The sequence below is a fragment of the Patiria miniata genome, unplaced genomic scaffold (assembly GCF_015706575.1).
Source record: "Patiria miniata isolate m_02_andy unplaced genomic scaffold, ASM1570657v1 HiC_scaffold_11, whole genome shotgun sequence".
NCBI lineage: Eukaryota > Metazoa > Echinodermata > Asteroidea > Valvatida > Asterinidae > Patiria > Patiria miniata.
Window position 1 is genome coordinate 3,123,891 of NW_024037049.1, and position 26,278 is coordinate 3,150,168.

The 26,278-nt window shown below is 42.0% G+C and overlaps 1 protein-coding gene across 2 annotated transcripts in view; it reads right to left on the reverse strand.

The window, feature by feature from the left end:
* The window catches only part of LOC119741838 (mucin-16-like), a 61,280-nt gene that overhangs the window by 26,923 nt on the left and 8,079 nt on the right, over positions 1 to 26,278 (reverse strand). The window contains exons 2-8 of one of the 2 annotated variants that reach the window (XM_038217757.1): positions 24,871 to 24,966; positions 20,038 to 20,202; positions 19,228 to 19,383; positions 17,069 to 17,233; positions 13,780 to 13,950; positions 12,568 to 13,590; positions 1 to 11,991 (exon numbers count right to left, since the gene is read on the reverse strand). The exon at positions 1 to 11,991 is cut by the window's left edge and continues 17,931 nt beyond it. In XM_038217757.1, coding sequence (XP_038073685.1) covers positions 1 to 11,991; positions 12,568 to 13,590; positions 13,780 to 13,950; positions 17,069 to 17,233; positions 19,228 to 19,383; positions 20,038 to 20,202; positions 24,871 to 24,961 — 13,762 coding nt within the window. In that variant the 5' untranslated portion in view covers positions 24,962 to 24,966. Of the gene's footprint in view, positions 13,591 to 13,779; positions 13,951 to 17,068; positions 17,234 to 19,227; positions 19,384 to 20,037; positions 20,203 to 24,870; positions 24,967 to 26,278 lie in introns of both variants that reach the window. The other variant, XM_038217751.1, reaches the window with a different exon arrangement.

Genomic DNA, 26,278 nt, shown 5'->3' on the forward strand with positions numbered 1-26,278 from the left:
CAACTGGTGTTTGAGTAGTTTTCTCAGCAGCTGTTGTAGGTCCAAGAGGTACACTTGTAAAACTCAGATCCTCAGTGGTTTCTGACCCAATATCAGTTACTCTCTGATATGGTGTTGTCTTAGGTGAAACAACTGATTGAGGTGAAAGACCCAAGCCTGAAATGGCCTCTGTAGTTGTGTCTTCTTCAGTCAAAAATGAATCTGTTTTGGGGCTTGATTGTGTAACTGCCACAGCATCAGACGCACCTGATGATACAAATGCAGTTTGACCAATAGTCGTACTGGAAATAATTGCATTGGATGTCTTTGTAGTTTCAGCTGGTCCTTTGACTGGATCTGATGCATGGACAACCTCCTTTGTTGCCACTGATGATGGCTGAGTTGTCACATGTTTTGTTGCAGGACTTTCATCAGTAAAGGTTATTTTATTAACCTCGGCTAAAGTCATATCTGTTGCTTGGTCTGTTACATCTGATGGGGGCTCTGTAACCTTTGTAGAAGGCATCAAACCAGAAGAGTCTGTAGTTTTATTGTCTTCGATTTTGTCAACAAACATAGAAGTTGCTTCAAAATCTCCAGATGTTGTTGTTTGGGCTACACCAGAAATTAGGGTTGTTGGTTTTGTTTGCATCTCAGCCATGTCTGTGATGGAATTGTCTACTTCATCCACAACATCAGGTCTATCAGTAGCCTTGATTAAACTGCTGAAAACAGGTAATGTGCTTCCTGTTGGAAAAGGTGTGGTTACAGAGGTTGCAGAAGATGGAAGCTCATCAGTAGGTTTACCACTTGTTGTAGTGACACCAGGAGGTCCAGCAGAAACAGAACCGGAAGGACCAACAGAGATGTCAACTGGTGTTTGAGTAGTTTTCTCAGCAGCTGTTGTAGGTCCAACAGGTACACTTGTAAAACTCAGATCCTCAGCGGTTACTGACCCAATATCAGTTACTCTCTGATATGGTGTTGTCTTAGGTGAAACAACTGATTGAGGTGAAAGACCCAAGCCTGAAATGGCCTCTGTAGTTGTGTCTTCTTCAGTCAAAAATGAATCTGTTTTGGGGCTTGATTGTGTAACTGCCACAGTATCAGACGCACCTGATGATACAAATGCAGTTTGACCAATAGTCGTACTGGAAATAATTGCATTGGATGTCTTTGTAGTTTCAGCTGGTCCTTTGACTGGATCTGATGCATGGACAACCTCCTTTGTTGCCACTGATGATGGCTGAGTTGTCACATGTTTTGTTGCAGAACTTTCATCAGTAAAGGTTATTTTATCAACCTCGGCTGAAGCCATATCTGTTGCTTGGTCTGTTACATATGATGGGGGCTCTGTAACCTTTGTAGAAGGCATTAAACCAGAAGAGTCTGTAGTTTTGGTGTCTTTGATTTTGTCAACAAACATAGAAGTTGCTTCAAAATCTCCAAATGTTGTTGTTTGGGCTACACCAAGAATTGGCGTTGTTGGTTTTGTTTGCATCTCAGCCATGTCTGTGATGGAATTGTCTACTTCATCCACAACATTGGGTCTATCAGTAGCCTTGGTTGAACTGCTGAAAACAGGTAATGTGCTTCCTGTTGGAAAAGGTGTGGTTACAGAGGTTGCAGCAGATGAAAGCTCATCAGTAGGTTTACCACTTGTTGTAGTGACACCAGGAGGTCCAGCAGCAACAGAACCGGAAGGACCAACAGAGATGTCAACTGGTGTTTGAGTAGTTTTCTCAGCAGCTGTTGTAGGTCCAACAGGTACACTTGTAAAACTCAGATCCTCAGCGGTTACTGACCCAATATCAGTTACTCTCTGATATGGTGTTGTCTTAGGTGAAACAACTGATTGAGGTGAAAGACCCAAACCTGAAATTTCCTCTGTAGTTGTGTCTTCTGCAGTCAAAAATGAATCTGTTTTGGGGCTTGATTGTGTAACTGCCATAGTTTTGTCCATCAGGTCTTGATTTACTAATGAGGTAAGGCTGGCATCAGTTTGCATGGGAACAGAAGGTGAAGAGCTTTCTGTCAAAATCTCCACAATTTCTGTTTTTGAAAATGATTTGGTTGTTGCACCTTCTGTCACATCCCTTCCTGTTGTTTTGGCAACGTCCTCGGTAAAACCTTCCATTGGCTTGTGTGTAGTGTCACTAATCGGTTCAGAAGGGGTTACTGAACCTGGAATGACAGTGGTTGATGAGATCGAAATTGGAGAAACTGTCCTAACAGGAGAACCCTCTGATAAAGATTTGGGTGTTGAAGAGGAGACCTCTTCTGGTTTGCTGCTTTGGGTTGACACAGTATGAGTCCTGGTGGGAACAATGGAAGATGACTCCATTTCAATCCTTGTTGTAGATGATATTTCAGTCCTACTGAACGAGGGTGTGGCAGAAGCTAGTGGAGGAGGTTCTGTTGAAGAGTCGACAGTTTTCATGTGCTCACTTGTTGTAAGTGATGCATGTTTCTCTCCTGGAGTAGCAGCATCAGACGTACTTGACGATACAAATGCAGTTTGACCAATAGTCGTACTGGAAATGATTGCATTGGATGTCTTTGTAGTTTCAGCTGGTCCCGTAACTGAATCTGATGCATAAACAACCTCCTTTGTTGTCACTGATGATGGCTGAGTTGTCACATGTTTTGTTGCAGGACTTTCATCAGTAAAGGTTATTTTATCAACCTCGGCTGAAGCCATATCTGTTGCTTGGTCTGTTACATATGATGGGGGCTCTGTAACCTTTGTAGAAGGCATTAAACCAGAAGAGTCTGTAGTTTTGGTGTCTTTGATTTTGTCAACAAACATAGAAGTTGCTTCAAAATCTCCAGATGTTGTTGTTTGGGCTACACCAGAAATTGGCATTGTTGGTTTTGTTTGCATCTCAGCCATGTCTGTGATGGAATTGTCTACTTCATCCACAACATCAGGTCTATCAGTAGCCTTGATTAAACTGCTGAAAACAGGTAATGTGCTTCCTGTTGGAAAAGGTGTGGTTACAGAGGTTGCAGAAGACGAAAGCTCATCAGTAGGTTTACCACTTGTTGTAGTGACACCAGGAGGTCCAGCAGAAAAAGAACCGGGAGGACCAACAGAGATGTCAACTGGTGTTTTAGTAGTTTTCTCAGCAGCTGTTGTAGGTCCAGCAGGTACACTTGTAAAACTCAGATCCTCAGTAGTTACTGACCCAATATCAGTTACTCTCTGATATGATGTTGTCTTTAGTGAAACAACTGATTGAGGTGAAAGACCCAAGCCCGAAATGGCCTCTGTAGTTGTGTCTTCTTCAGTCAAAAATGAATCTGTTTTGGGGCTTGATTGTGTAACTGCCATAGTTTTGTCCATCAGGTCTTGATTTACTAATGAGGTAAGGCTGGCATCAGTTTGCATGGGAACAGAAGGTGTAGAGCTTTCTGTCAAAATCTCCACAATATCTGTTTTTGAAAATGATTTGGTTGTTGCACCTTCTGTCACATCCCTTCCTTTTGTTTTGGCAACGTCCTCGGTAAAACCTTCCATTGACTTGTGTGTAGTGTCACTAATTGGTTCAAAAGGGGTTACTGAACCTGGAATGACAGTGGTTGATGAGATCGAAATTGGAGAAACTGTCGTAACAGGAGGACCCTCTGATAAAGATTTGGGTGTTGAAGAGGAGACCTCTTCTGGTTTGCTGTCATGGGTTGATACAGCATGAGTCGTGGTGGGAACAATGGAAAATGACTCCATTACAGTCTTTGTTGTAGATGATTTCTCAGTCCTACTGAATGAGGGTGTGGCAGAAGCAAGTGGAGGAGGTTCTGTTGAGGAGTCGACAGTTTTCATGTGCTCACTTGTTGTAAGTGATGCAAGTTTCTCTCCTGGAGTAGCAGCATCAGACGCACTTGATGATACAAATGCAGTTTGACCAATAGTCGTACTGGAAATGATTGCATTGGATGTCTTTGTAGTTTCAGCTGGTCCTGTAACTGAATCTGATGCATAAACAACCTCCTTTGTTGTCACTGATGATGGCTGAGTTGTCACATGTTTTGTTGCAGGACTTTCATCACTAAAGGTTATTTTATCAACCTCGGCTGAAGTCATATCGGTTGCTTGGTCTGTTACATCTGATGGGGGCTCTGTAACCTTTGTAGAAGTCATCAAACCAGAAGAGTCTGTAGCTTTGGTGTCTTTGATTTTGTCAACAAACATAGAAGTTGCTTCAAAATCTCCAGATGTTGTTGTTTGGGCTACACTAGAAATTAGCGTTGTTGGTTTTGTTTGCATCTCAGCCATGTCTGTGACAGAATTGTCTACTTCATTCAAAACATCAGGTCTATCAGAAGCCTTGGTTGAACTGCTGAAAACAGGTAGTGTGCTTCCTGTTGGAAAAGGTGTGGTTACAGAGGTTACAGAAGACAAAAGGTCATCAGTAGGTTTACCACTTGTTGTAGTGACACCAGGAGGTCCAGCAGAAAAAGAACCGGGAGGACCAACAGAGATGTCAACTGGTGTTTGAGTAGTTTTCTCAGCAGCTGTTGTAGGTCCAACAGGTACACTTGTAAAACTCAGATCCTCAGTTGTTTCTGACCCAATATCAGTTACTCTCTGATATGGTGTTGTCTTAGGTGAAACAACTGATTGAGGTGAAAGACCCAAACCTGAAATTTCCTCTGTAGTTGTGTCTTCTTCAGTCAAAAATGAATCTGTTTTGGGGCTTGATTGTGTAACTGCCATATTTTTGTCCATCAGGTCTTGATTTACTAATGAGGTAAGGCTGGCATCAGTTTGCATGGGAACAGAAGGTGTAGAGCTTTCTGTCAAAATCTCCACAATATCTGTTTTTGAAAATGATTTGGTTGTTGCACCTTCTGTCACATCCTTTCCTGTTGTTTTGGCAACATCCTCTGTAAAACCTTCCATTGGCTTGTGTGTAGTGTCACTAATCGGTTCAGAAGGGGTTACTGAACCTGGAATGACAGTGGTTGATGAAATCGAAATTGGAGAAACTGTCGTAACAGGAGGACCCTCTGATAAAGATTTGGGTGTTGAAGAGGAGACCACTTCTGGTTTGCTGTCATGGGTTGATACAGCATGAGTCGTGGTGGGAACAATGGAAGATGACTCCATTACAGTCTTTGTTGTAGATGATTCCTCAGTCCTACTGAATGAGGGTGTGGCAGAAGCAAGTGGAGGAGGTTCTGTTGAGGAGTCGACAGTTTTCATGTGCTCACTTGTTGTAAGTGATGCATGTTTCTCTCCTGGAGTAGCAGCATCAGACGCACTTGACGATACAAATGCAGTTTGACCAATAGTCGTACTGGAAATGATTGCAATGGATGTCTTTGTAGTTTCAGCTGGTCCTGTAACTGAATCTGATGCATAAACAACCTCCTTTGTTGTCACTGATGATGGCCGAGTTGTCACATGTTTTGTTGCAGGACTTTCATCAGTAAAGGTTATTTTATCAACCTCGGCTGAAGCCATATCTGTTGCTTGGTCCTTTACATATGATGGGGGCTCTGTAACCTTTGTAGAAGGCATCAAACCAGAAGAGTCTGTAGCTTTGGTGTCTTTGATTTTGTCAACAAACATAGAAGTTGCTTCAAAATCTCCAGATGTTGTTGTTTGGGCTACACTAGAAATTGGCGTTGTTGGTTTTGTTTGCATCTCAGCCATGTCTGTGACAGAATTGTCTACTTCATTCAAAACATCAGGTCTATCAGAAGCCTTGGTTGAACTGCTGAAAACAGGTAGTGTGCTTCCTGTTGGAAAAGGTGTGGTTACAGAGGTTACAGAAGACAAAAGGTCATCAGTAGGTTTACCACTTGTTGTAGTGACACCAGGAGGTCCAGCAGAAAAAGAACCGGGAGGACCAACAGAGATGTCAACTGGTGTTTGAGTAGTTTTCTCAGCAGCTGTTGTAGGTCCAAGAGGTACACTTGTAAAACTCAGATCCTCAGTGGTTTCTGACCCAATATCAGTTACTCTCTGATATGGTGTTGTCTTAGGTGAAACAACTGATTGAGGTGAAAGACCCAAACCTGAAATTTCCTCTGTAGTTGTGTCTTCTTCAGTCAAAAATGAATCTGTTTTGGGGCTTGATTGTGTAACTGCCATATTTTTGTCCATCAGGTCTTGATTTACTAATGAGGTAAGGCTGGCATCAGTTTGCATGGGAACAGAAGGTGTAGAGCTTTCTGTCAAAATCTCCACAATATCTGTTTTTGAAAATGATTTGGTTGTTGCACCTTCTGTCACATCCTTTCCTGTTGTTTTGGCAACATCCTCTGTAAAACCTTCCATTGGCTTGTGTGTAGTGTCACTAATCGGTTCAGAAGGGGTTACTGAACCTGGAATGACAGTGGTTGATGAAATCGAAATTGGAGAAACTGTCGTAACAGGAGGACCCTCTGATAAAGATTTGGGTGTTGAAGAGGAGACCACTTCTGGTTTGCTGTCATGGGTTGATACAGCATGAGTCGTGGTGGGAACAATGGAAGATGACTCCATTACAGTCTTTGTTGTAGATGATTCCTCAGTCCTACTGAATGAGGGTGTGGCAGAAGCAAGTGGAGGAGGTTCTGTTGAGGAGTCGACAGTTTTCATGTGCTCACTTGTTGTAAGTGATGCATGTTTCTCTCCTGGAGTAGCAGCATCAGACGCACTTGACGATACAAATGCAGTTTGACCAATAGTCGTACTGGAAATGATTGCATTGGATGTCTTTGTAGTTTCAGCTGGTCCTGTAACTGAATCTGATGCATAAACAACCTCCTTTGTTGTCACTGATGATGGCCGAGTTGTCACATGTTTTGTTGCAGGACTTTCATCAGTAAAGGTTATTTTATCAACCTCGGCTGAAGCCATATCTGTTGCTTGGTCCTTTACATATGATGGGGGCTCTGTAACCTTTGTAGAAGGCATCAAACCAGAAGAGTCTGTAGCTTTGGTGTCTTTGATTTTGTCAACAAACATAGAAGTTGCTTCAAAATCTCCAGATGTTGTTGTTTGGGCTACACTAGAAATTGGCGTTGTTGGTTTTGTTTGCATCTCAGCCATGTCTGTGACGGTATTGTCTACTTCATTCAAAACATCAGGTCTATCAGAAGCCTTGGTTGAACTGCTGAAAACAGGTAATGTGCTTCCTGTTGGAAAAGGTGTGGTTACAGAGGTTACAGAAGACGAAAGGTCATCAGTAGGTTTACCACTTGTTGTAGTGACACCAGGAGGTCCAGCAGAAAAAGAACCGGGAGGACCAACAGAGATGTCAACTGGTGTTTGAGTAGTTTTCTCAGCAGCTGTTGTAGGTCCAAGAGGTACACTTGTAAAACTCAGATCCTCAGTGGTTTCTGACCCAATATCAGTTACTCTCTGATATGGTGTTGTCTTAGGTGAATCAACTGATTGAGGTGAAAGACCCAAACCTGAAATTTCCTCTGTAGTTGTGTCTTCTTCAGTCAAAAATGAATCTGTTTTGGGGCTTGATTGTGTAACTGCGATAGTTTTGTCCATCAGGTCTAGATTTACTAATGAGGTAAGGCTGGCATCAGTTTGCATGGGAACAGAAGGTGTAGAGCTTTCTGTCAAAATCTCCACAATATCTGTTTTTGAAAATGATTTGGTTGTTGCACCTTCTGTCACATCCTTTCCTGTTGTTTTGGCAACATCCTCTGTAAAACCTTCCATTGGCTTGTGTGTAGTGTCACTAATCGGTTCAGAAGGGGTTACTGAACCTGGAATGACAGTGGTTGATGAAATCGAAATTGGAGAAACTGTCGTAACAGGAGGACCCTCTGATAAAGATTTGGGTGTTGAAGAGGAGACCACTTCTGGTTTGCTGTCATGGGTTGATACAGCATGAGTCGTGGTGGGAACAATGGAAAATGACTCCATTACAGTCTTTGTTGTAGATGATTCCTCAGTCCTACTGAATGAGGGTGTGGCAGAAGCAAGTGGAGGAGGTTCTGTTGAGGAGTCGACAGTTTTCATGTGCTCACTTGTTGTAAGTGATGCATGTTTCTCTCCTGGAGTAGCAGCATCAGACGCACTTGACGATACAAATGCAGTTTGACCAATAGTCGTACTGGAAATGATTGCATTGGATGTCTTTGTAGTTTCAGCTGGTCCTGTAACTGAATCTGATGCATAAACAACCTCCTTTGTTGTCACTGATGATGGCCGAGTTGTCACATGTTTTGTTGCAGGACTTTCATCAGTAAAGGTTATTTTATCAACCTCGGCTGAAGCCATATCTGTTGCTTGGTCCGTTACATATGATGGGGGCTCTGTAACCTTTGTAGAAGGCATCAAACCAGAAGAGTCTGTAGCTTTGGTGTCTTTGATTTTGTCAACAAACAGAGAAGTTGCTTCAAAATCTCCAGATGTTGTTGTTTGGGCTACACCAGAAATTGGCGTTGTTGGTTTTGTTTGCATCTCAGCCATGTCTGTGACGGAATTGTCTACTTCATTCAAAACATCAGGTCTATCAGAAGCCTTGGTTGAACTGCTGAAAACAGGTAATGTGCTTCCTGTTGGAAAAGGTGTGGTTACAGAGGTTACAGAAGACGAAAGGTCATCAGTAGGTTTACCACTTGTTGTAGTGACACCAGGAGGTCCAGCAGAAAAAGAACCGGGAGGACCAACAGAGATGTCAACTGGTGTTTGAGTAGTTTTCTCAGCAGCTGTTGTAGGTCCAAGAGGTACACTTGTAAAACTCAGATCCTCAGTGGTTTCTGACCCAATATCAGTTACTCTCTGATATGGTGTTGTCTTAGGTGAAACAACTGATTGAGGTGAAAGACCCAAACCTGAAATTTCCTCTGTAGTTGTGTCTTCTTCAGTCAAAAATGAATCTGTTTTGGGGCTTGATTGTGTAACTGCGATAGTTTTGTCCATCAGGTCTTGATTTACTAATGAGGTAAGGCTGGCATCAGTTTGCATGGGAACAGAAGGTGTAGAGCTTTCTGTCAAAATCTCCACAATATCTGTTTTTGAAAATGATTTGGTTGTTGCACCTTCTGTCACATCCTTTCCTATTGTTTTGGCAACATCCTCTGTAAAACCTTCCATTGGCTTGTGTGTAGTGTCACTAATCGGTTCAGAAGGGGTTACTGAACCTGGAATGACAGTGGTTGATGAGATCGAAATTGGAGAAACTGTCGTAACAGGAGGACCCTCTGATAAAGATTTGGGTGTTGAAGAGGAGACCACTTCTGGTTTGCTGCTTTGGGTTGATACAGCATGAGTCGTGGTGGGAACAATGGAAGATGACTCCATTGGAATCTGTGCAGTAGACGATTCCTCAACCTCACTGAATGATTGTGTGACAGAAGGATATGGAGGTGTTTGCGTACTTGTTGAAATTAATTCAGAGTAGTGTTCAGGAGTAGCAGCTTTAGGTGCTTCAGATGATACTAATCCTGTTGGACCAACGGTATTTCTGGCAATATTGTCACCAACAACCGTTGTTTTTGTAGCCTCAACGGTTGTATCGGGCGTGGCAGTACTCAGTGTAGTTAAATTCGTCGGGGTGGGTTCTGGAGTTGCCGAAACATGTCTTGATGTGTCTCTCATAGCAGAGGTCTTCGAAGAGTCTTCCACTGATGCTGTAGTGGATAATCCATCAACGACTATAGGTTCAATAAATAAAGTTGTTAAGCTCAGCTCCGATGTCGTTGGTGGAACAATATCAGTGACTCTTTGGAATGGCGGTTTCGTATATTTAAAAGTAAACTCAGGTGAAGGTGACATGCCTGAAATTTCTTCTGTAGTTTCCTCTTTAGTCACAAGTATATCTGTTATAAATTCTGTTGTTTCGTCAATAAGAAGAGCCTGATTAGTTGTTGAAGAGTCAGTCTTTCCAGAGGCAGTAGTAGTTTCCTTTAATATCTCTACAAGCTCTGTTCTTTCAGAAGCTGAATCAGTTGTTCCACTGATTTTTTCATTAGATACTAGTGTAGGCTGTGAAGTTGACAAAGGATCTTGGGTTGTAAGGGTTGTTGAGTGTAAACGTTCTGTTGTGGGTTGTCTAGTTGGTGTTGAATGAGTAGTCATTGTCTCCATGGATTCAACGTGTTGGCTTGTGGTTGAGTCAACAGATTCTGCAGCTGTCTCAACAATCATGGGGTTCATCACAGTTGCCGTACTTGAGGTTGGTCCTTCCGATGTTGTACGTTTCATTGTTGTCAAAATGTCTTCTCTTGAATCAGTTGATAATGCTGTTGAAACTTGTTGAGTTGAGGCTAGCTTTTGAGTCGTTGTTGGCTCTGAAGTCGTGGTTGCTGACTCTGTGGTTGATTCAACAGTTGCCGCACTTGTGGTTGTTCCTTCCACTGTTGTTGGTTTCACTGTTGTCACTGCTTCTGTTCTTGACTCAGTCGATAATGCTGGGGAGGACTGTAGAGTTGAGGGTAGCTTTTGAGTTGTTGTGGGATCTAAAGTTGTGGTCACTGTCTCCGTGGTTGATTCAACAGCTGCCGTACTTGAGGTTGTTCCTTCCACTGCTGTTGGTTTCATTGTTGTCAAAATGTCTTCTCTTGAATCAGTTGATAATACTGTTGAAACTTGTTGAGTTGAGGCTAGCTTTTGAGTTGTTGTGGGCTCTGAAGTTGTGGTTGTTGACTCTGTGGTTGATTCAACAGTTGCCGTACTTGTGGTTGTTCCTTCCACTATTGTTGGTTTTATTGTTGACACAACTTGTTCTCTTGACTCAGTTGCCAATATTGTGGAGGCCTGTGGAGTTGAGGTAAGCTTGTGAGTTGTTGTGGGCTCTAAAGTTATGGTTGTTGATTCTGTGGTTGTTCCTTCCACTTTTGTTGGTTTCAATGTTGTCCCAACTTCCTCTCTTGACCCATCATTTGACAATGCTGTGGAGGCCTGTGGAGTTGAGGTTAGCTTTTGAGTTGTTGTGGGATCTAGAGTTGTGGTCGCTGTCTCAGTGGTTGATTCAACAGTTGCTGTTTTTGTGATTGCTCCCTCCCCTGTTGTTGGTTTTATTGTTGTAACAACGTCTGTTCTTGACTCAGTTGGTAATACTGTGGAGGCCTGTGGATTCGAGGTTAGCTTTTGAGTTGTTGTGGGATCTAAAGTTGTGGTTGCTGACTCTGTGGTTGATTCAACAGTTGTCGCACTTGTGGTTGTTCTTTCCACTGTTTTTGGTTTCATTGTTGACACAACTTGTTTTTTTGACTCAGTTGACAATGTTGTGGAGGCCTGTGGAATTGAGGTTAGATTTTGAGTTGTTGTGGGCTCTAAAGTTATGGTTGTTGATTCTGTAGTTGTTCCTTTCACTTTTGTTGGTTTAAATGTTGTCCAAATTTCCTCTCTTGACTCATCAGTTGACAATGCTGTAGAGGCCTGTGGAGTTGAGGTTAACTTTTGAGCTGTTATGGGATCTAGAGTTGAGGTCGCTGTCTCAGTAGTTGATTCAACAGTTGCTGTTTTTGTGATTGCTCCTTCCCCTGTTGTTGGTTTCATTGTAGTAACAACTTCTGCTCTTGGCTCAGTTGGTAATACTGTGGAGGTATGTGGAGTTGAGGTTAGCTTTTGAGTTGTTGTGGGCTCTGAAGTTGTGGTTGCTGACTCTGTGGTTGATTCAACAGTTGCCGTACTTGTGGTTGTTCCTTCCACTGTTGTGGAGGCCTGTGGAGTTGAGGTTAGCTTTTGAGGTGTTGTGGGCTCTAAAGTTATGGTTGTTGATTCTGTGGTTGTTCCTTCCACTTTTGTTGGTTTCAATGTTGTCCCAACTTCCTCTCTTGACTCATCAGTTGACAATGCTGTGGAGGCCTGCGGAGTTGAGGTTAGCCTTTGAGTTGTTGTGGGATCTAAAGTTGTGGTCGCTGTCTCAGTAGTTGATTCAACAGTTGCTGTTTTTGTGATTGCTCCTTCCCCTGTTGTTGGTTTCATTGTTGTAGCAACTTCTGCTCTTGACTCAGTTGGTGATGCTGTGGAGGCCTGTGGAGTTGAGGTTAGCTTTTGAGTTGTGGTGGGATCTAAAGTAGTGGTTGCTGACTCTGTGGTTGATTCAATACTTGGTTTCATTGTTGGTTTCATTGTTGTAACAACTTCTGCTCTTGGCTCAGTTGGTAATACTGTGGAGGTATGTGGAGTTGAGGTTAGCTTTTGAGTTGTTGTGGGCTCTGAAGTTGTGGTTGCTGACTCTGTGGTTGATTCAACAGTTGCCGTACTTGTGGTTGTTCCTTCCACTGTTGTGGAGGCCTGTGGAGTTGAGGTTAGCTTTTGAGGTGTTGTGGGCTCTAAAGTTATGGTTGTTGATTCTGTGGTTGTTCCTTCCACTTTTGTTGGTTTCAATGTTGTCCCAACTTCCTCTCTTGACTCATCAGTTGGCAATGCTGTGGAAGCCTGCGGAGTTGAGGTTAGCCTTTGAGTTGTTGTGGGATCTAAAGTTGTGGTCGCTGTCTCAGTAGTTGATTCAACAGTTGCTGTTTTTGTGATTGCTCCTTCCCCTGTTGTTGGTTTCATTGTTGTAGCAACTTCTGCTCTTGACTCAGTTGGTAATGCTGTGGAGGCCTGTGGAGTTGAGGTTAGCTTTTGAGTTGTGGTGGGATCTAAAGTAGTGGTTGCTGACTCTGTGGTTGATTCAATACTTGAGATTGTTCCTTCAACTGTTATTGGTTTTACTATTGTCACAACTTCTCTTGACTCATCAGCTGACAATGGTGTTGAGGCCTGTGGAGTTGAGGTTAGCTTTTGAGTTGTTGATATTTGCTCTAACGTTGTGCTCGCTGTCTGTGTGGTTGATCCAACAGTTGCTATATGTGTGGTTGTTCCTTCCACTGTTGTTGGTTTCATTGTTGACGCAACTTGTTCTCTTGACTCAGTTGACAGTGTTGTGGAGGCCTGTGGAGTTGAGAGTAGCTTTTGAGTTGTTGTGGGCTCTAAAGTTGTGGACGCTGATTTTATGGTTGAATCAACAGCTGCTGCACTTCCAGTTGTTTCAACTATTGTTGGTTTCATTGTTGTCAAGAAATCTGTTTCTGACTCAGTTGATTGTGTTTTGGAGGTCTGAGAGGTTGAGGTTAACTTCTTAGTTGTTGTGGACTCTAGAGTTGTTATTGCTGATCTGGCGGTAGATGCATCAGTTATTGCAGCAATGGTTGTTTCTTCCACTGATGTCGGTTTCATTGTTGTCGTAATTTCTGCTATTGACTCAGTTGAAAAAATTGTGGAAGCATCCAGAGCCATGATTAACTTTACAGTTGTTTTAGGCACTAAACTTGTGGTTATTCCTTCAAATGTTGATGGTGTTATTGTTGTCGTCAGTTCTGTTCTGGACTCAGCTGATAACTTTGTGGACGTCTGTGGAGTTGAAGCTAACTTTTCAGTTGTTATAGGCTCTAAAGTATTGGTTGCCTCTTCAGTGGTTGATTCCGCACTTGTTACACTAACTGCTGTAGGTTTCATTGTTGTGATAGGATTTGTTGGGACTACAGCTGCAGTTGTTCCAGGTGTTGCAGTTGCTATCACTGTGGATGGCTCTTCAAGTAGTGGGTTAATTGGCTTGAGAGTTCTTGGGTCCACGCCAACTCCAACGGTTGGTGCCAAGGTTGTTAAGACTGTGGTTAATGTTGAAGGTCTTGTTGGCCTTACTGATGTTGAAGTAACAATAACTGTCCAAGAAAAGAAATGAAACATTTAAACTGTTATAAAATACTCAATAGTTTATCCTATTATAATCTAGAAAGTGAACACACAAAAATGAGCTGGTATAGAATTTTCAATAATTTAACCAAACATACAAATTGAAAAGCTCCACTACGGGAATTTCTTTTCACTTTTTGGTAAAGTTGTCTACCTACCCTCATCTCTACACTCCCCCTTGTACACTAATTTCAATGATGTATCGCCCCGTAAGCAACCCATGTAGTTCATCATGCAGCGGTTGATGTAGGTGTTCCCATCAGTACCACATACAGCATCGTAGGTTGCATCACAACGATGCTTTCTACACTCCCTCGGTACTCTTTTTCCTGGATGAAAAAATGAAATATAAATGATAGTAAATTATTAATAAAAGCAAAAGCGATGAATAAGGGTTTAACGTAAGTGGAGGACAGTACCCTTTACATGTTTTCTACGAGAAAAAAAATCAATATTCAATACATTCTTTGTTTCAGGCCAAGATTATTTTTATGCCAAAATATCTCAGGTAGTGTGTTTGAAAGAGAGAAATAGAAAACGGTTCATGGAGATTTGGATAAATTAGGAATTATGTTTGGGCAGAAAGCAACTGAATATTCTTAGCTGAGATAGACAATATGTGATACACTTGATTGTGTTAAATTTTTGAGTGGGTGGGGCTAGCCTGAGATAGGCAGGTGAGTTGGGGTAGGGTTGGATTGGGTTTGACTGGGCTGGGCTTGGATGCGGTGGATGAGCTGAGTAGCGCAGGTTGGGCTGGCTAGAGTGGGCTTTGCTGGTGGGTTGGGTTTGGGCTATAGCCAGTATGGGGTTGGCAGGTTTGTTGACTAGTGGGTTGGATGTGGGCTGGCCAGAATGGGCTTGGTTGAAGCACCATGAACTGTGCCCTTGTCTTTCGGACTTTTCCCACGACTTTTTCAAGTAAGAAGTGAACTTCTTTATTGATGACTCCATTACTCTAACCGTAATTCAGGCATTTTATGCAATGAAAACACTGACCATTTTTTTTCATCGTAAAATTTTGTTTGAATCGAAACTAAAGCAGGAGTTGGTGTTCGGAAATTGGGCATGAAGTGTATTGTACATGCATGTACATGTGTAACTGCAGTGCGGCCCAGACTGGTGGGTTGGGTTTGGGCTGGCTGGGATGGGGTTAACTGGTGGGTTGGGTTTAGGTAGGCCAGGGTGGGGTTGACTGGTGGGTTGTGTTTAGGTAGGCCAGAATGGCGTCAACTGGTGAGTTTGGTTTGGGTTGGCCGGGATGGGGTTGACTGGTGGGTTTGGGTATAGGTAGGCCAGGATGGGGTTGACTGGTGGGTTGGGTTTGGGCTGGCCGGGATGGGGTTGACTGGTGGGTTGGGTTTAGGTAGGCCAGGATGGGGTTGACTGGTGGGTTGGGTTTGGGCTGGCCGGGATGGGGTTGACTGGTGGGTTGGGTTTGGGCTGGCCGGGATGGGGTTGACTGGTGGGTTGGGTTTAGGTAGGCCAGGATGGGGTTGACTGGCGAGTTGGGTTTGGGTTGGCCGGGATGGGGTTGACTGGTGGGTTGGGTTTGGGTTGGCTAGGATAGGGTTGACTGGTGGGTTGGGTTTAGGTAGGCCAGGATGGGGTTGACTGGTGAGTTGGGTTTGGGTTGGCCGGGATGGGGTTGCAGGCGCGGTTCTACGGGGGGGCTAGGGGGGGCTGTAGCCCCCCCAAAATTTTGTCTAGCCCCCCCAAAATAAATTCCGTAAAAAAAAAATTGCATTAGCATAAAGAAGGATTGCATGTGATGTACATGTGAACGGTCTCCCCCTAAAGAAGAAATAGCCGTGACAAGGGTGCATTAGTTAATATAGTGCAAGGGCGGATCCAGGAGGGGGGGGGGCAAAGGGGGCCATGGCCCCCCCCAAAAAAAACCGAAACCAATTATCTTTTTTTTTATGTGACATCGCAATTAAGGCAGGCAATGAGTACACCACCATCTTTTCCTCAAAAACAATTGGTTAAAGTGGTCAGAAATTGCCTCAGATCGCACCACAGAGCATCTAGAATCCAAAAATTGTTCGGGGCCCCGAACCCCACGCCGTAATTTTTTGGACCCACTTTTTGGGGGGACCAAAATTTGTTTTGGCCCCCCCCCCAAAAAAATTGTGTTCTGGATCCGCCCTTGCTATAGTGTGAATGATTTTAGGATTTTATTGGCGTTCCCCATTGAAAATATGGCATGAGCCCCCCCCCCCCCCCCCCACCACCACCACCACCACCACCACCACCACCTATTGATTTTCGGAGGCCTAAGTGTCTGGAAAAAATAACCGGTCAACATTTCAGCACGCTTCCCTGAAAAAAAATCTGGATTCACCGTGCTAGCCCCCCCAAAATATTGGCTCTAGAACCGCGCCTGTGGGGTTGACTGGTGAGTTGGGTTTGGGTTGGCCACGATGGGGTTGACTAGTGGGTTGGGTTTGGGCTGGCTGGGATGGGGTTGACTGGTGAGTTGGGTTTGGGTTGGCCACGATGGGGTTGACTAGTGGGTTGGGTTTGGGCTGGCTGGGATGGGGTTGACTGGTGGGTTGGGTTTGGGTTGGCCGGGATGGGGTTGACTGGTGGGTTGGGTTTGGGTTGGCTAGGATAGGGTTGACTGGTGGGTTGGGTTTGGGTTGGCCGGGATGGGGTTGACTAGTGGGTTGGGTTTGGGCTGGCTGGGATGGGGTTGACTGGTGGGTTTGGGTATAGGTAGGCCAGGATGGGGTTGACTGGTGGGTTGGGTTCGGGTTTGCTGGGATGGGGTTGACTGGTGAGTTGGGTTTGGGTTGGCCGGGATGGGGTTGACTGGTGGGTTGGGTTTAGGTAGGCCAGGATGGGGTTGACTGGTGGGTTGGGTTCGGGTTTGCTGGGATGGGGTTGACTGGTGAGTTGGGTTTGGGTTGGCCAGGATGGGGTTGACTGGTGAGTTGGGTTTGGGCTGGCCGGGATGGGGTTGACTGGTGGGTTTGGGTATAGGTAGGCCAGGATGGGGTTGACTGGTGGGTTGGGTTCGGGTTTGCTGGGATGGGGTTGACTGGTGAGTTGGGTTTGGGTTGGCCGGGATGGGGTTGACTGGTGGGTTGGGTTTAGGTAGGCCAGGATGGGGTTGACTGGTGAGTTGGGTTTGGGCTGGCCAAGATGGGGTTGACTTGTGGGTTGGGTTGGGCTGGCCAGAATGGGCTTGATTAGTGGGTTGGATTTGGGCTGGCCAGGATGAAGTTGGCTAATGGGTTGGATTTCGGTTGGCCTGGATAGGGTTGACCAATGGGTTGGCTTTGGGCTGACCAGGTTGGGGTTGGCTTGTGTTTTTGGTCAGGGTTTGCTTGGATTGGGCTGGTGGGTTGGGCTGGGCTAGCTGCACTGCTGAACTATTGAACTGGGTTGAGCAATTCCTGTACTAAAGGAATCCAGTAAAGTAATAATGAGGATTGAACTAACTTCCAAATTCACAGATTCCTCTGTGAAGTTGTAGAGCAAGAGTTGGGCTATTGTTGACACAGGCAGCCACTTGCAAAATCTGGCGGTTGAAGTATGTCTTTTTATCGCGACCACACACGGCTTTGAACTTCAAATTGTATCTAGTGTTGCACCGTCCTGCTGCCTCTGTAAAAAAAACAAAATCGATTTAAAGTGCAAATTATGGTCTGAACTTTAAAAACAAAAAAAGCACATGAAATGTTTTGTGCGGGTAAAGTTCTCTTAATGTTATTTTTAAAAAAATTTTATATAAAATTATAGAGACACATTTTAGAGATTTTTAAAGTGGATTTTACCAGTGCTGTGAAATTAGAGATATATTGGTCTTTACCTGATTGGACAATGAATAGGCATGTTTCTTTAATTACAAATTTTTGAATTCAATGGGGTGCCTTATGGAAATCTGCTATGTTTTTTTTCTAATGAAATGGAGAAACACTATGTGTGGAAAAAAGTAGTGCTTATAAATATACAAAAAAAAATGCTATCACATTTTTAGAATGTGTAATTCGAACTCCAAAATATTCAAAACTCTTCAATAAGTATACCACCATAGAGAAGACAACGTTCTTGAAAGGTAAGTTGTCAGTTATTGAAAACTGCTCTTTAGCCTGTCCATGATTCAAGAGGTAAAATCACTCTTTAAATAAGAGTAAAACTTATTAGTCTATCAGTTTGATTTAGACACTTTTGTCAGCAGCCCATGTTGAGCATGTTGCTTTCTCTTTTTCTTGTTTTTTTTTTGGGGGGGGGGTTCCTCATTCAGTGTCACTGAATGCACAAAGTTGTGTGTATCCTGTGGAACACTAACATGCGCATCAAAGATGGTTACCATGCAAAGGATGATGAACTGGCCTGATTGCATGTTGTGGGCCACAGAATAAGTAATCAGTTTTCCTGAGCCAGATGACTCAAGGTCAGTATTAATCAGTCCTAATCTGCAGACACTTCAGTTGAAGGAGAGGGGATAAAATGATGTTTTCAGGAAATATATTAACTGAATCAGAATGTTTAGCCTTATAAAAATAATCCACTATTAATAAAAGTATTTGTTTACACCGTCAGGCAGAGTTTAAATGGGGAGTCTAGATGTGATATTCATCAGTGCTCCAGCAGTGTTCTGCTTATCATTAGGTCCCAGCTTCGAATTGAGTAAGAATGACACAGAGGAAAGAGTCTGAGAAAGTTGCTTTCACAACAGCAAACCCGAATCAATTCAAAGTTGTCCATATATATACTTGGTACTTGGTACTTGGTTGGTTCTTCTCCTAAGGACTTCCACAAGGGAGTATAACTCGGAGGCCAGAAACACCGGGGCAAACCCCTTCTCTTAGCGATAAGTGTTACTGGGTTATTTTACGTGCGTTAGGCCTTATACAACACACGGGACCTCCGGCTTAACGTCGAGTGCCTTGCTTAAGGGCACAAGTGTTCACCGGCCGGCTCGAACCCACGCCACTGTTGCCTCTGAAACACCAGATCATGAGTCCAGTGCTCTGAACCGCTAGGCCATGACACTCCACTATATACAGACATTGACATTTTTTGAGGTTTGAGTTTTGGATTTTAAACATCTAGTTCGATAACCAGGGGTACAATTTTGTGTCTTCACTGGGAACAGAGTTCCGAAATTATCAAAGAAAGATCTCCAAGGCCCTTATTGAAATTGAGTCCCTTTTCCCCCAAGATTTTATAACAGATTATGATTGACATGCATTACGTTACGCACCTTCGCAAGAGCTTTTGGGATGGGGGTTGCTTAGCACCTGCCCAGATAATAACTATCCCTTCCACATTTTAATTGTTTCACTTTCTGGGCGGAGGCAGAAGGGGGGGGGAGTACAGTTTGACACACCCACACACACAAAAGAATAATCATATCTGCCAGAATAAAGCCTATAGCAACCATTTAATATCATCCAAGTCCCCAAGGGCTCCAAGATTTCAACATATTTCATCAGTAATCCAGCCAACAGACCCTTTGCATTCACCGGCCATCTTTCAGATGTTTCTTGCTATTGGTTCAGTAATAAATGCACATCCCGGTCAAAACAAAACAAAAGGATCTGTTGTTGGCTCAATTTCAATGTTGCTCTTTGGGTGGGAAGGCCTTTACTTACCTGTTCGTATACAGTAGCCTTGACTAGCAACCTGCAAGGGTTGGCGTCGTTCACAAGCAGCTGCCTCTAAGAAACACTTGTTCCCATAGGTGTTGCCATCTGTTCCACACACTGGAATCATTAAGTTGGGGCAATGCCTTGGACAGACTTGCTCAACTGATGTGAGAAAAGAGTAAAGTTGGCCATTTATATTAATATAAATTAAAAAAAATAACACAATGTTTGAATTATTTGAATCGTGGGGAGTTTTTCCTTAGTCATTCTTCTAGCATTTTAGTTAGGTTTTTTTTTTAATCACCATGTATATTAAAAAAATCACAATACAGAAAGACTAATCCTTATATTTTGACTGTACTTTTCTTTAGTGTTTTGAATTTAGAGAGGATCTACCAAATGACAAATTTCATGGTGATTATGTCCTCATGCACACCGAATAATTATTGTACAAAGAAAGACAAAATTGTCAAGCTTTGTAGCACCATAGTTGTATTAATGTTTAAAGAGACATTGTACACTAGGACATAAATTTATTTGGTTTAGGGATGTGTTGTTTCCACATGTATTGTGATGGCATTTCTATTTCTTTTAATGAAGATTATTGCTGATCTTTCATAAATTGAGTTTGACAGTATACAAGTAGCCAACAACACTTTTGATAGATTGATTTTGTCTGAAAATTAACAAAGGTAATGAACTTCATCTCTACATTTAATACACGATCATAAAAATGTATACATTTTACAAATAACATCTCTTGGCTCAATTGTACCAAGTAATGTGCACAGTTAATTTCATGCATGAAAATAGTACCTTTTATGATTATTCTGCATTTCCCTAGATACTGCACACGTAGTGATTTATCATTCTTTTTGCATCGGAAAGACAGTAGAACACAGGCACTGTAGTATGTCTGCCCATCACTCCCACAGACAGGGGCATAGAATCTAGGACAGTTGAGACTGCACGGATCTTTAGCTGAAAAAAAATGAAAAGAAAACAGAAAAGGATTTTTTTCTTTTAATACAACAAAGCTTTTCTCTCTGATCACCAATATCTAAAAAAATGCATTTGGCCCTACTTTTCTCCATTTTTTTTTCTAGGTCATTTACTTCCAGTGTCAGATCAATAAGGGCCTGTGTCAAAGGTGCTAATTTCTTCTGACAGGCTTAACTTTTGAACACTTTTGTGTCCATTTTTATATATATTTTCTTTTAAAGGGAAGATACAACATTTGCAAACATCAAAAAAGAAAATGATCAAATTATAATGAATTACCTTACTGGACTGTTAGTGAATGACAGTCCAAAGCATCCTGTAAAATCATGGCTCCTGGTGTGCTGACATTTTTAAGTAAAGTGGTCATTTTGTAACGATTTCCAACGTTGGTCGGCCGACCAGCGTTGGAGAAAACTGGCTTTTAAAAAAAAAACTGCTCTTTATTTTTCATATTTCATTATTCCACATTTTTTTTTGGCAATGGATTACACACCTGCGAAGGGATACAAGCCAGCTAGGCTAATTCAATTTCTCAATGTCTATAAATTGCTCTGTTTCATCTTAAGTCGGGTCAGGGAACCAGACTACAAGAACATGATTGGTTTCTTGGAACCCAAAACATGAAACAAGTCAGTGTAACAATATTTTCTATAACATACTAATCCTCCATATCCATTTATTTCTGAAAATTACAGCAAAAGCAATTATTGCACATTCCCTTTAACTTTGGGTTGACTAAAAATAGGGGGGATTTTTTTTAATGTTACAGTAGATTAGAGTCTACTCCTGGCACCTGGGCACCTTCTAGTTCTAGATGTAGTCAGAGTCCTACTTTTTTACTGAAATGAAGGATGTAATTTGGAGGTTCAAGCTTAGTGCACACCAATTCACTTTTCCTAAGATGGCTGGTTTCACATGTCAAATGTTTGCCTAGCCCCATTTATACGGCTCAAATACTTCACATACTCTGTATTATCAGCCACATACCAACACATGCAAAATGTCCTGACAAGCTGTTTCTGAATTCAATTGTAGACTTTTTTCAATTGATATTCGTTATGGAAGTACGGAAGCATTAAAGGGGCATAATACAAACTAAAATAATAAGTCATTATTATGACTTATTATTCAGTCATAGTTATGACTTATATCTTATAATTATGACTTAGTATTAAGTCATAACGACTTATAAATTGTTTAATTGTAATTATGACTTATATCTCATATTTATGACTAATTAAATCATAGTTATGATTTATATCTTATAATAATGACTTATTATTAAGTCATAATTATGACATATCTTATAATTACGACTTAGTATTAAGTCATAATTACGACTTACGATATTATGACTTGATACTAAGTAATTATTATAAGATATGTCATATTTATGACTTCTTTCTTTCTTTTTTAGTTTTTAGTTCTTTTTTAACGCTTCCATACTTTAACTATGGTGGCCCTGAAGGGACATCGCATATCGCAAACGTGTGCGCATACGTATGCGATGTCGCGAAATTTATCGCGAACGTGTGCGCATACGTATGCGATGTCGCGAAATTTATCGCGAACGTGTGCGCATACGTATGCGATGTCGCGAAATTTATCGCGAACGTGTGCGCATACGTATGCGATGTCGCGAAATTTATCGCGAACGTGTGCGCATACGTATGCGATGTCGCGAAATTTATCGCGAACGTGTGCGCATACGTATGCAATGTCGCGAAATTTATCGCGAATGTGTGCGCACACGTATGCAATGTCGTGAAACAATTCGCGAATATGTGCGCACACGTATGCGAATTTGTTTGCAATGTCGTGAATTTTATTGCATACCTTGTCGCATACCTTTCAGTAAAATTCCTAATGAACTGGGGAGTTGTAGCAGCTAGTCTGGAATCTAGACGTACTGTTAGATATAAATAGGGTCTGACTAATAAACCTTCGCACGCACGCTGTTCCTCGCGCAATCGTTACTACTAGTACTGTCGAGCGCAAACTTGGTACTTGCGCAAGTTTTAAACTTGCGCGCGCAAATTTGAAAGTTGCGCAAGTAGCAAGTTCGCGCTCGACAGTACTAGTAGTAACGATTGCACGAGGAACAGCGTGCGCGCGAAGGTTTATTAGTCAGACCCTATTTATATCTAACAGTACGTCTAGATTCCAGACTAGCTGCTACAACTCCCCAGTTCATTAGGAATTTTACTGAAAGGTATGCGACAAGGTATGCAATAAAATTCACGACATTGCAAAACAAATTCGCATACGTGTGCGCACATATTCGCGAATTGTTTCACGACATTGCATACGTATGCGCACACGTTCGCGATAAATTTCGCGACATCGCATACGTATGCGCACACATTCGCGATAAATTTCGCGACATTGCATACGTATGCGCACACGTTCGCGATAAATTTCGCGACATCGCATATGTATGCGCACACGTTCGCGATAAATTTCGCGACATCGCATACGTATGCGCACACGTTCGCGATATGCGATGTCCCTTCAGGGCCACCATATTTAAAGGGAAAATACAACATTTGCAAACATCAAAAATAAAACTACCATATCATTTTGAAATACCTTGCTGGACTGTTAGGGAATGACAGTGTAAAGCATCCTGTAAAATCATGACACCTGGTATACTGTCATTTTCAAGAAAAGTGGTATTTTTGTATCAATTTCCAACGCTGATCGGCCGATCAGCGTTGGAAACAACTGGCTTTTTTTTCAAATACTGGCCCCAATTGACCATCGCACTTGTTTGCAATCGATTACAAACCTATGAACGGGTACGAGCCAGCTAGACTGGTTCCCTGACCTTACAATTCCCCAATGTATGTAAACTGCTCTGTTTCTTCTGATGTGGAGTCAGGGAACCAGACTACAGGAAAATGATCGTTTTTCTTGGTTTTTATAGCATTTTCAAACCCAAAACCTCAAAAAAGTCAGTGTAACTATATTTGCTATATATTTCCAACCCCTTAATTCCATCCATTTCTGAAAATTACAGCAAAAGCAAATGATGTATATTCCCTTTAACGCCTCCATAGTATTCACTTTGAATGGGATATGAATCGAAAAACTACAGGCCCGAGTTTAGTAATTGTATTTTACCACTGAATTAAACAATTACAATCGTTCCAGTAGCAGGATAGACTGGTTCCCGCCCCTTTTAGATTCGACGTGGGGACAACCAGTGCCGGGAATCCGTCTATTTGCCGGGCGGATATTTGCTCGTACCCCCGCCCTGCTGTTTGCAGGGCGGCGGGTACGAGCGAAGGGCGGATAAAGCATAATGCACAAAGCTGCTCCAATACAAGAGCTTCAAACCCATTCTAGGGTCACACATTGCCGAATTTGCCTATTGCCAAGAGTACCCCGATCTATCCCGACTAAAAATTCTTGATGGCATCGGGAGAAATTAGCCCCTATCGATTCGCTGTCTGTGGTTAAAATAAATTAAGAATGAAACAGAAATAGGTACGAATTGGAAACCGAATTGGACCGAATCAAGTCGAATGATTGCGATTTAAGTGCAGAATAAAACTGAATTGTAGAGACTTTGTCAAGAGCAATATACGAATAACTCCAGAATTGAAAAATTATCCAGAGAACCCAGAATTATGCCGATTTCATTACGAATTTAATAAGAACAAATGCCGAATAAGCCAAAATGCCGAATGTAACATTCCCGAACAACCCCGAAGAACAAGCCAGGATAATCCAGAACGAGGCTGAACCCAGGCGATCCCGGTATCGTCAGTCAGTGGGCGTCGCGGGGGGGGGGGGGGGGGGGGCAAGGGGCGCTCCCCCTCCCCCGAACAAGCAACAACAACAACAACAACAAAGGGAAACAAAAGAGGCGCGAAATCATATTGTTGTTAATTTAATAGGGGGGGGGGGAATTGTCCCTGCCCACCCTTGAACAAATTATCAATCCGGAAAATGCTGGAAAATATATGGATTTTGTGGGGAAAAGTTGCTTTGCCCCCCTCTAGAAAAATTCCTGGCGACGCCCATGGTTCTCGTTTGCCAAGGAGCGTAGAGCTAGGTTATTTAAATCGGCTTGCATTCGACATACATGTATTCTTGATTCATTCAGGATGATTCTGTATCAATTCGTATTAAATTCTGCTTGATTCTTAGTTATTCTTAATATATAAATTCTTGGGAAAATCTGGATAATTCGGCATTATTCGTGATTCATTCTTGCTGAGTTCTTAGATTATTCTATTTCATTTTTAACAAAATCTTAGTGTTATTCTTGTAATATTCGTGCTTAATACATTCGTAATGATTCGGCATGACACCATGAAGAACAACTCTACGAAACTTGTACGAATGATGTAAGAATATCCAGAATTAGTTAACTTAATAAGAATATGACAAGAATAAACCAAGAATTGATATTTTTTCCCCCAAAATCACCCCGACGATTTTGAACATGTCAAGAAATTTCGGGGTGCTTCCCGATCTTTGACGATTCACCGAACAAAAATAATCATCCCGAGGCAGCCTAGAACCATTCCCCGATTTACTCAAGAATTGCTATTCGCAGAGATTCGGCTTACAAATCGGGAATGTGCTAACCTAGCATAAACAGTACTTTTTCAAAAATATATATTAATTTATACTTACGATCACGCATAAATGGATCAAAAGCATTGGCGCACTGGGTAAATAAAACGTGCAGCCATGCTAGGGCAGCTAGTCCCCACGTTGGTCTCATATTACCTGCAGTGGGGAAAACAAGAACAATCGATCCATTCGATCAAGTCAAAAATCAAACGAACTGTCCATTCAACCAAAAAAATGCATCGACAAAGTTTTGATTAACTGTCGAGAATAATTGATAACAGTTTTGATCATTTAATTGGTAATTTATCGGAGATTCCATTCGGTTTACCTACCTGTAAATTATTCGATTCCAAATAAAAAAAAAAAATTGAAATAGTAAGCTATTTAGAGTGTCGATATTTTTTTTAATTGGCTATTTGGTATTATTTGTTAAATCGTTTACCCCCCCCCCCCTTTTTCTTGAGGGCTGTTTGCATTTTGTTCTTTTTCTTATTATAATTAATGGTTTATTTGAAGATTTTCGCAGCCATAGGCCGAATAACAGTCAGTTTACAACAAAATCAGAAAAAAATTTAGCATAAACATTTACATTTGAATAAAATTCATAAGAACTATCAGACATAAAAATATTAAGTAATGTAGTAAGAGAAAAACAGTATAGGGCCTACATGTACATTGTTAGAGATATAAAAGATAATCATAATGGTATATCGACCTCCCTCTTAAAAATGTCCTGGACAAAAAGGAAAGAATGGTGCGCGTGCATAACAGGACCATTACAGATTACTTGCATATATTATACGTTTATTATTTCCAGATTGCCCATACAGGAATACAGCGCGTCTCTATAGAACGGCTAATCTGAGGACCACGCACTTCCCCCTACAGGATGCTGGCCTGTTTATCTTGAGCCTTCCTCATCGCATGCACGAGTAAGGAATGTTAGCAGTGACGGATCGGGGGGGGGGGGGGGTACAGTGGTCATCCCGTACGTACCCCTACCCCGACACCCCTACCCCAAAAGTCGATACGTTTTTCGTTTAACTATATCAGAGACGGAATGAAGATGAATCGTTGTTCTCAATTTGTTGGTGTACGCTATAAGAAGTAATCTATAGTAAGAAGTAATATTCCATTTTAAATCTTTTTATCTAAACATCGTCTATTTTAATCTATGGTTTTCACTTTGTGTGGTTTTAATTCCTTGGTTTTTTTTATGGTACTGCATTCATTATGTCTTTTATTGTGTGTTTTTTTGTAATTTTTGCCGTTATGATAATGATATCATAACGGCAAAAATTACAACAAAAAACACAATAAAAGACATAATGAATGAATTCATTGCGTCGTTTTTATGTAATCCAGGGTCCCAAGAGAGAACTGTTCATTGACAACTGATGGGGCTACCCTGGTAAAATAACACGAAATACATAAATAAATAAATAAGTAATCATCATCCCCCTTTCCC